At 41.3% G+C, this 11,568-nt stretch overlaps 1 protein-coding gene across 1 annotated transcript; it reads right to left on the reverse strand.

Moving 5' to 3' along the window:
- Window positions 1-3,342: 3,342 nt before the first annotated feature.
- Window positions 3,343-9,528, reverse strand: LOC134193355 (cation-dependent mannose-6-phosphate receptor-like). The gene is made up of 9 exons (XM_062662190.1): window positions 9,348-9,528; window positions 9,185-9,293; window positions 7,847-7,921; window positions 5,866-5,915; window positions 4,951-5,050; window positions 4,788-4,891; window positions 4,600-4,726; window positions 4,462-4,535; window positions 3,343-3,490 (listed from the first exon to the last, which is right to left on the reverse strand). The coding sequence occupies exons 1-8, from the start codon at window positions 9,509-9,511 to the stop codon at window positions 4,464-4,466; spliced, it is 801 nt and encodes a 266-aa protein (XP_062518174.1). The 5' UTR covers window positions 9,512-9,528; the 3' UTR covers window positions 3,343-3,490; window positions 4,462-4,463.
- Between the last annotated feature and the right edge of the window lie 2,040 nt (window positions 9,529-11,568).

Genomic DNA, 11,568 nt, shown 5'->3' on the forward strand with positions numbered 1-11,568 from the left:
GGACGATAACTGTACGTGCTTCCACTCCTCTAAACACACACTGACGGTACTCAGTCCCACAGTCTATTTGTAACCTGAAATTGATACTAATTTACTTAGATGTCTACAAACTGCGAGCTACAAAAGTAGAAAATCGGCGTGGCTTTGTGTGTGAGAATGGGCGTGGTTTCTGGCTTACTTTACAGCCCTCCAAACTTGAGGACCACGCTACGCCGGTGTCTAGTTCCTAGTGGGACGGTACTGTATTCACTGTTTACGGAGTGTTTTGGTTGCTGCATGAGAGGGTCTGGCTACGGGAGACTACACGGAGCGTGTGCTTCTGTTCTAGTGTACCATGGCACAGTCTAGTGTAATAACCTCTTCAGTCTAACACGCGCAGGCTAGAGGATCGCCAGGTTCCGCCCCAATAGCCTGCGCGCGTTAAGAGGAAAGCTAATTGTTTACACACAACAACTCCAAACACACCATCAATAGTAATCTGTTAAAATGCACTGTTTCAAAATCATTACAAGTTAATTAAATAACCTTATTAATTAATATATATCATTAAATAATTGATGAAGTCATCAAGAATTGACCTACAGAGTTCTTCAGCAATATCCCTGTGAGTAACCCTGCGTACGCCACTGCTTTGCTTAGAGAATTTCATCGTACTGTAGATAAAGATATAGTGTTGCTATAGACCTTCGACTCCTAGGAAGCGGTTCCTTACTTTGCCTCCTCGTCCCCCGAACCCTTTGTACGTACTGTAACATGCATGCTCTGACCCGTGTTGGCTATACACTAGTGCGCGTGCGGGCTCCGCCCCTGTTAAAGTTGATCCGCAAGTCTGGAGTTGAGAGATTCTAAAACTAGATCTTGTGTCAAAGGTAATTTTATTTATTAGTCTAGGCATTGAAGTAATGCCATTTGAATAGCGCTGTTAGGGTATAGCATAGGCAGATCCAGGGGAGGTTCAATGGGTTCCATTGAACCCTCTAGGCTGTCGTCAACTTCTGATTCTCAACTCGTTAGGGTAGTACATATATGTAGCCGCGCACGGTTTTGGTACAGTCTCGGTAATAGTTTTTCTCAATCATTGCTGACGAAGTAACAGACGTTTCGAACAAAGAGCAATGCTTAGTATGTATACGTTATATATGTTCTGAACAATGATGTCAATAAAACGTTCATTAGCTTTGTGGAAGTAGAGAGAATCACTGGAAAAGTACTGGCTAATACCATACTGCAGTGTCTGGAATCTTGGGGCCTGTCTCCTTCTGACCTGTGAGGTCAGTGCTACGATGGCGGTTCGAATATGGCTGGTGTGCGGTCAGGGTGTAGAGCTGTTGTGCAAGCGCAGGCTCCTAGGGCCATCTACGTTCACAGTGCTGCACATCGGCCAAACTTGCAGTGGCGTCAGCCTGCAAGATACAAGAGTTCCAGAATACAGAATTGTGCATGAAAGAGATAGCCAGATTCTTTAGACTTTCAGCGAAACGGCAGCGTTTTCTTGAAAAAGCTGTGGATGTCACTTTTCCGCAAATGTAAGGCAAAAAATTGAAAGATGCGTGCAGAACCCGTTGGATTCAGCGCATTGATACTCATGTGGTCTTCCTGGAGCTCCTCCCTATCATGGCATGGTTTTTCAAGCCATTATTTCTCCAAGACAGTTTGAGTGTCTGGGTGCAGCAGATTGGAGCTGGGATAAGGAAACGGTTGCTAAAGCTAATGGCTTTCTATATCAATTGGAGTCTTCTTCCTTTCTACTCTGCTTTAGAGTTCTACTACACGTTTTGTCATGCCTCAGAGGACTGACAGTCAAGCTACAGATGAAGAGTGCAGATGTCCTGTTTGCTTACAGGAAGTCGATACTGTGCTTTCAATTCTAAAGGACACGAAGAGTGATTCTGTGAGAGAGTTTCGACGGATATTCGAAGAGACTAGTAAACTGGGAGTAAACCTTCACGGAGAAGACTTTGATCTAAGAAAGCCAATGATAAATCAACGTCAGCGGCATCGCAGAAAAGTTCCTGCGACAACTGCAGAGGATTACTATCGAAAAACACTTTACAACGACTTTTTGTCGGATGTCATTACTGAGTTGCAAGACAGGTTTACCGACAATCCATCTTATCGTACGGGGTTGTTGCATCTTGTTCCAAGCCAGTGTCCCAGTACTGACGGCGAGATTCCTGAAGACCTTGCCAAAGCTGTAGATTTTTACGAGGATGACTTACCGCATTCAGCAATGTTCCCGACTCGATACCGCATGTGGATCCGAAAATGGAAGAACGATATCGTTAGTTCAGCAGTGCCTACAAAGCTTGTAGATGCTTTACAGGCATGTGATCAATGGACTTCTCCGAATATACAAGTTCTATTGCACCTGGCATTAACTATACCTGTGACTTCTTGTGAAAGTGAGAGAAGCTTTAGTCAGTTGAAGCTCCTCAAAACCTACCGCAGATCCACGATGTCTGCTGATCGTCTGAGTGGACTTGCACTTATGAAAATCAACAGATCGAAGTGTGAGAAAATTCAGAAGTCTCAATCGCAATTAATTAAGTAAACTAGTTGAAGAATTTGGGAAATTACATCCAAGAAGAATGAAACTTCCTTTGTTTTAGGAGACAATGATTGAAGTGTGTGTATAATACATCTATAATTTCAGATTGTGCAGTTCTTGTATGACGTCCGTATACATCATAAGTATAAAACCTGATATTGCGTTTCTAAACGTGTACATTAATTTAATTAAATAAATAATTAATTAAAGTTGCCAGTTTGTAGAAAGATAGTCCCTGTTTGATGGAACGCCCCCTTTTCAAAATCCTGGATCCGCCACTGGAATGGAGAGGAATGGCAAGGTTAATTAATTTAATTAATTAACATTGATATTAACCATCTATATTTAAAATTTTATTCGGCACTGAAACTAATATTAAATATGTGGGCTATCATGTCCAGCTGACATGATAGTATTGACTCTCACCGTCGACGTTGTGGTTGCAGTGGAATACTGGCATCTTGATGTTCAACAAATACTGAGCTACAGAGACTCTACAAAGATGTACTCCATGGTGTTGATGCTCTCAGGTCATTAGACATCAACACTAGCGAGCAATCCACTGACACAAAGGGCACAACAGTAACCGGACATCAAAATATGCACAAGCGAATCAATGAACATGATGGTGCATCCTCATCTTGTGACTTGGTACCACACGTTTCAGACACATTACATCTATTGAGATTTCATAGTCAGCGTGACATGCTGGATGAGATAGAAGTAGACAGGAGTGAAGAAGTGATATGACTCATGAAAATAATTTTGCAAATCACTAAACAACTAGAAAGCACAGTGATCAAATCACAAACTACGGCACTGTGATCTATCTCAAAATGAACTGTTAAATCTCAAACTGTATAGACCAACAACACCAGAGCAAAGGTGAAGGTAGCACTGCATGTACGTAGCAATTTGATATCACTGTCATATGTCATCACCCTGAACCGTGAAAATATTAAGAAATCAGAAAAGAGTCTGTTAGCAAATTAGTTGCACGCACACACACACACACACACACACACACACACACACACACACACACACACACACACACAAACACACGTGCACACACACACGTGCATACACACACACACACACACACACACACACACACACACACACACGTCCACACAAACACACGTGCGCGCACACACAAACACACACACACACACACACAACACACACACACACACACACACACACACACACACACACACACACACACACACACACCACACAAAAGTCACTAGCAACAGGTTCATTACATAGCCATGAACACCTTATAACCCATTCACACTAACAAACCAAACAGTACACTTGAGGCACGGGGACTTGAGGTGAGCCAGCTCAGCACAGTTCGGTTAGGCCGGCATTCACACTACGGAAGTGAAACTGAACCAAACCGTGCCATATTGTGCTGGCATGGTTACAAACACTAGTGTGAACGAGGTATTAGTCAAGAGTATTTTAAGTTGTATAAGCTTCCAATTATCCCAACTGCCACTGACTAAGTTTCATCATTCTAGGGTGAGGATATGTAGATCACAGGAAAACATCTTTCAGACTATATGTACATTCAGAACACTCGGAACATCCACGAAACAAACTAGGCCAATACAAAAATTTGTTTCAAATTCTGGATCGTAATTTGGACCATGACATGATGACATACGAGTCACCAAGCCACACTTCTGGCAGCATTACAGATACAGCCAGTAGCATCGAGTTCAGTCACTACAATGTGATCATTTTCACAACGGTTACTGTTGGCGTGCCTATTGCACACGTGGGCTTGATAAATACAATCGGTATGCCACACTCCTGGCAAACAGCACATGTTTTCTTGTGGCCATACTGAAATTCAGGCCTCAATTGCTAGTGACTTTCCTTCACAATGCGATTTCTCATACCTCTAAATCTTGTCATATTGTGACGAACTGGTGTCTTGACCTCTACACTTGCCAATTAGAAATACGACTCCTTCCTACAACATAAAGATATATCTATAACATCAAGTGCTGAATACAATAAAATAAGTTGCCACTCACTTTGATTAAACCGGGTAGCAACATCCAGAATGAGTAGTTGGGTATTAACTCAACGCCTGATGCTCCACGAACAAACTTAAGGTATAGAAGACCACCAATGATGTAGACGAATATGAGAGAGAAGAAACTGGAATAAAAGCAATCGACATGAATGTGGTGAATGTATAGTATTCAACAGGTTGTTGTACACGATCAGAAGGATGGACCCAACACTCAATCCACCACCACCACTCGATGACGGCGCATGTTGACAGAGATTAGGACAGCAACAGCGACTTGTGAGAACAAAATACTACCAGACAGCTTCTCTACAGCCACAACAACAATGTCCTTATTGCACATTGCACGTACGTAGGTGGTGGTAGCAGACACTTGTTTTTGATTCACATATGTAAACTTTGACTGGCTCAAGGATAGGGTTTTGTCACACATCAAATGAACTACTGATGTCCTATTGAAAAATACAGTATTGAAACAAACCACATGACAACGTACATCATTATAAGTGAACATATCATATACAGCTTGCATGAAGACGACAAAGTGTCTATGATACATGTAGTTTCGTAAACAAACCAGTTGTTTTATTTGCTTCTTCATACACCCATTCTGTAAATGTATAGAAGCAGGCACTTTGTGTTAAGTGCGCTTCATTGATCAAGACAAGATAAGATCACAGACACACACACACACACACACACACACACACACACACACACACACACACACACAGACACACACAGACACAGACACAGACACAGACACAGACACAGACACAGACACAGACACACACACACACACACACACACACACACACACACACACACACACACACACACACACACACACACACAAACACACACACACACACACACATCTTTTCATTCAATCCTTATTTTGTTTGATGGTAAGCAGCAATAAAAATCCATCTGAAAACTTGTCATGCACCATACAGCAATATCAACATTATTGCTAACCATGCGCATGCTTGAAATCAGATATTGTGCAATATTTTACTGCTAGTGCATCGACATTGAGTAAAAACATTTGCCAGTCTGTTTGTTATTGCACTAAAATACATAGATCTTGCTAGCAAGATCACCTACAGTCACCTCCGAACACACAAGTTGTGACAGTCATGCTCATTGTTGCACACAAAGAAGGAACATAACTGTGCAAAGACACATGCAACGAGAACACAAACTAATTAATCGACTCTTAATAGTACATACACTGTGCTTTAATTCACCAAAAATTGTTTATTACCGCGTTGTGCCGCTTGTTGTTGCAGAGTAGGTTACATTCAGATCTCCAGTCTAAACAACAAACATGAGTGCAACGTACCCTTCCTTCAGAATCTTGTAACCATTTCATGTCTCGTTCCGATATGACACTTTCATGTATTGTCATTTGCTATGAGTACGAGGGACTTCATTTTACACGTTTAGCTTTGAGCACAGCAAATGTCTTAGTTCTACAAAGTGTCACACTGGGAACCAAACACGACAAACTCACACTAGCCTGAAATGAGATTAATGCAATGCTATTCGAAGTTGTCGCTAACCAACTTACAAGTTCAATAAAATACGATACTTGTTCGATTATTACTCCAGGGCTCGAGTAATCCCCCAGATCCAACTTTCCAGTACTGTCCAGGGCTCCACAGTGCGACCAATTTGGTCGTCAATGCTATTATTTTGTGTGACAGGCGAGTAGTGGTTGCTCATATCACTCAAGGCAACCTTATTTGGTTGCTGTTTAGCTTTGGCTTTCAGTTGCTGCTATCAACTGTTTCTTTGAATGCGAGTACGTAGTGGTAAAGCTGCTCAGGCAATGAGTACTAATTTCTTACTGCGGTGGAGCACATCCTGCAGCTTCTGCGGTGTATTTGCAGTCAATCCAGGTGATTACGCTCACACAACTCAGTTACTGTGTGAACTTGAACTCTCAATTAACCATTACCCAAGCACTAAAAGGCATAACCCTCTGAATTGCAGCCGCCTTGTTGTGTTGCTTTTTCGTGATCGTCTCGTTCGTTCCTGGTCAGCTTGTCAACCCCAGGGCCACACTGTTTTCCTGTGGTATCTTGATGATGCTGTGCTTAAATGCATCTCTAACATCTACGCCTAGTACTACCACGTCAAAAGCTTAGGATTACAGAACTTCTAACAGTAGGTGCAGTTGTGTGCAGCTAAGCCTGGAATTTTAAGGCATTTTAATGTGCCTTGGTCTGGACTTCAAGGCTGTACAATGACTGGCGATCAATTAATTATTTTTACTTGGTCATCACTTGCGACAAAACTCTTTCAACATATGTGGAGCCCTGTATTCTGCTAGATTTGTGCATGCAGGAATGCTAATGTTCTTCAACTAGCACTCGCCTGTCGGCATTCCCTACTCTGAGTTCAAAAGTTCTGACAACTAAAGCAAATTCAATGATATTTGCACCGACACTTTTCAAACAAATTGTTATTACAGTTGTGACTGCACAAAAAGTCCTTCATAATATATATATTAATAAAACCAATTTCACAGTATTCAGCATGTGAGTGATTAGACCAGATACAGTGTTCTAGCCAGGATTAGTTGCCAATCATCAATTTGACGTCATTAAACCTAATGACGTCATTAATGACGTCATCAAATGATTGATGTTAACATATTTGGTAATGACATCATAAAATTACTTTATCTGTTCTCTAGTTGTATTAGAATCAAATGCAACTTAAGAAAGACAGACAGACAGATAACACAGTAGATTATTACAGTGACAAGTTAACTTAGAACTGGAATTATGAGCTGACCTAAAAGAGTAAGAGTGTACAGTACAAAAATGAGATTGCATGAAGATAAACAGTAATTAGTAGAACACCTTCTGCAACCACAGTCACTCATTAGCACTTCTTGTGTGGAAGGTCAACAGGAATTCACCTCAAACACCAACAAGGAGACCATGCACTCTCTAAAATTACCAGATGTCTGACATGAGAATATGCATGTATTGTTCTGTAGCAACTTTGGGACTATCAAGACCACGAATGTCTTTAGATCCGTGATCCCACACTATGCATGCTAAGGCTTTCCAATTCTGTCCCAACCGTCAATAAATGCTGTTTTCCCCACTCTAAACGTCCCTTCCCTCTCCCAACCGTCATTTTGACGGTACTGACGGTACTGGCAAAAACACTGAGATATGTAAACACCGAATCAGGAACAAAGACCAAAATTAATACAAGTATACAATTACCTCTGCACTACCAGAAAATACAGCTGAGCTCTCCGTTCCTGCAAGATATGCGATGTTTTCTTGTATCTGGCAAACCTACGGCAATGCAAAATATTTATTTTATTTGTTACTTAAGGCGATTACCACCTAAGTCATACTAAAATTTCTAGCATACAACACTGCCACATCTCATCTGTTTAGTTTCTCATTACTAAAAATTTTAGAAATTTACTTCGTAATTTACCTAATTAACTCATGATCACATTCTACAACTATGACAAGATGTGTAATGCATTGACTAAAAACACAGTTGGAATTGCGATTCAATGCTTTACATACCTTTCATGCAGACACCCTTACTATGATCACAGTTAGCAGCTGCTCATTGATATTCACCAAGCCGGTACGGTCCCAACACGGTCAAACATGCCAGTATAAACAAGGTGCAATTAAAAGTGACTCACTTTCAACAGTCAGACCAGTAAATAACAATAGTGAGAAAGTTTGGTGCACTATAGAGTCTCATCTATAATTTCAATGACATGTAGTCTACTTTCCTATCAAATACTGACACCATTTTGCATTATTAATTAAGACAAACTTTATAATTTTTGAGCTAGTCTAACTATAAAACCCAATAGGTATGCTAACGCTAAGGCCCCTATTTGTTGCTTGTTTATTTCTCATCACCCAGGCTCTCTCAACCGACTCGGGTGGATGGGTCATTATCATTATCCTTTTATGTACATTGGAAGTCAGCAAACACGGTTTTCAAGGAACAAAACAGATCAGCATTAGCCTTTTGTGGTACCTATATACTGTAGACTAGAGGTATGATTTGGGGATCCACACAGATAATCCTCCACGGCAATAAATCTTGATTTATAATATACCATGTAGTTTGGAGAGCAGACATCATGTAAAAAGCAAATATGGAACATATGATCCACATGCTCTTGTTGTGTCGCACATGCACATTACAAGATGGCATAATGGTGAAATCAGTGCAGCCTGTCATTTGGATACGAGCGGGTGACAAAAACAGACATGCAACAAATAAGGCCTATTAACTGTAATTGACTTGAATACACCCTCTATCTCAATATTTCCTACAAACGTTTCCTCCTAATGTTTACTGCCTAACACATGCTAACAACTAGACGTGCAGTTTGCTAAAGAAGACCGCAAGCTTTGGAATGATGTACATCGAATCACCACCCAATTTTCATCATACTCAGTAACTCGGAAACTTATCCCACTAACTAATTAATTAAATTACAAATTTAATTACCAAATACATTCTCCAATTAAAAGTTTTCGCTTATTTCAGAACACACAAAAAACTACAAAGACACTTACGGCAACGCCATTGCTTGGAGTACAAACTTGTTTGCCCCCTGCCAACTCGGTAAAGGAAATACAAGGATTGTAGTAATACGTTGTAGAGGCAGATACACGATCTTTAAACCTAATAGTACCGTTCAAACTCGTTGCACAACCACTCATTGAAGCATGGACTTACCGTGGAGAGTCTTCGGTGTTATTATTTGCTAATAGAGTCAAATTGACAATCCCGATTCCCTTTTCGGTGCAGATACAATAAGATTTGCCATGTTTAGTGCATGTTGAACCTTCCACTACCGCTTTCGCAGCACAGAGGCACAACAAGAGAGAAAGCGGAAACATGCTGGAATTCCTTGAAGTCACGTGACTGGTTGGATGCGAATTCCCGGAAGCTTCCAGATGAGGAAGTTGTTCCTGTGCTGTTAGACGTTAAAAATGTAAACGCTAACTGAATGTTCCCTTCCACCTGATAAATTCAGTGTCCGACACCTAGCTATTTTGTCTGGATAGCGAGGCCATAACACGTAACGAGCAGACACAGAGCAGAGCCGAGCTGCAGATACAGAGTGAGTGGCATCCAGTCTCGTTCCGCTCTCGCTAGGGCGCTCATGCGTTAGGGTTACAGTAGTGTGTCAGCAGACAGGCGGACGGACAATTGGAATGCAGCGCATGCGCTTATTGTTATCTATCATCTCACCTTGTGAGCCACTGTATGGTGTGACCTTGCAGTGAGTTGCTCCTCTAGATAGAAGTCATAGGGGCAAGCTAATAGGGAAGTTCACATTCGCTAAAAGTAGCTACTGTAGATGTACTAGGCTAGTCAATTAGCACTTAGAATAAAATCAAAATGTTTCTATTAGAATTAGCAGTCTTACAAATCAATTGTAAACACACTGTAAGTGTCCAATTACGTTGCGATCGCTAGAAAAGCCATTCTTCTACATCAGTCATGATCATGATCAGATGGACCGGGCAAATTGAAGAAATTCAAGTTAGCTATGATCTTTCGAATTCTCTACTGGCAAGAGCGAGATTTTTGAGTTGTCTGTAACCAATGGCCACATACTGGTGCTGGTAATTAGGGATCGTTTCCTTTCACCAGAACTCTTAGTAGGTAGACTGTACGCTTGCTAGTTGATCAAAACAAACAATTGGAGATAGTTTACTATCACGAAAGTCGATAACTTTGCCTGTTTTGTATTCTAGGCGTACAAATAACAATATGAACTATCAAAATCATCGCTATCAAGCTCCGACGACTGCATCGCCAGGTAACCTAAAATACAGTTGAGAGTAACCTAGATTTAGGTCGCTCTCGCAAACTTAATTAATTGATTTTATTTCTGCAATGCTAGCTGTTTCGAAAGCGATTCGGCAAACAATCGGATGATCTGGCGAATTGCCAGACGTGGCCCTGGCATGCTTCCCACTACTTAGTAACTATGCCCGGATAGCATGCACCTCCGCCAGGCAGTCAAGAGTCTGCCTTCTCGAGGCTATCAGCAGCGCAGGTACAGTCACGCCCGGATAATTATCTCAAACATCCATATAGAATGTTGCAGGTGTTTGTAAAGAATATTGATGAGTGAGACTAGATGTTGAAGAGACTATTAATTAATTATAACTTAATAAGGACAGCTTTTCAGTACGGCATTATACCTCTCTTGCAATCAGGATTTTGCTAAAGGGGTTCCGCTAACAATCCACTGTTATTGATAAATTACACAACGTAGGTACATGCTATAAGTATAGTACAATTCTGATGTATAGAGCGGTCAGTGTGACGGAAGTGGTAGGTGGCTCCCCATTCATGCTTTCTTGCTGCGTACGCCGAAGGTCAGGCCACCAATAAGCACGTTTATACGGAAAGCCGTACTGTACACTATTTCGATTATCTTGCGTACCTAAATAACGAGTCGAGGTGTTGTGGGAAGCTCGAAGGACGTTTCGCGGAGCCCACGAGGAATCTCTCCTGCATTCATGCGCCTATAGTTAGAGGCCTTCCTTCTATCATGTTAATATTCTAGTACTTGAATATATTTGCACATTGTTCTCCAATATATTTTTATGTTCTCTCACCTGCTGCTCTATATAGTTGTCAAGGCTCCCTAATTTATTAGGAAATTATTGCATAGTTCGTCAAAATGTTTGATTGAGAGGCACAACTATCGGTGGCGGCTGCAGAGCTATAGAGGGACATGCAGAGAGAGAGAGAGGCTTCACCCAACTTTAATTAAACACAACTTTTATTTTTGTATGCATGCAGATAGTACCCTCATACTCCGATGTCCTTTCATGTCCCGTCCCTCAACTTGCGATCCGCTCCAAAATTTCCCGTGAGCATACACCAACACAGACTTTCAACTGTACTCTAGGCTGTCTCGGGGAGTACCCCACCT

This window comes from Corticium candelabrum, chromosome 17 (assembly GCF_963422355.1).
Source record: "Corticium candelabrum chromosome 17, ooCorCand1.1, whole genome shotgun sequence".
NCBI lineage: Eukaryota > Metazoa > Porifera > Homoscleromorpha > Homosclerophorida > Plakinidae > Corticium > Corticium candelabrum.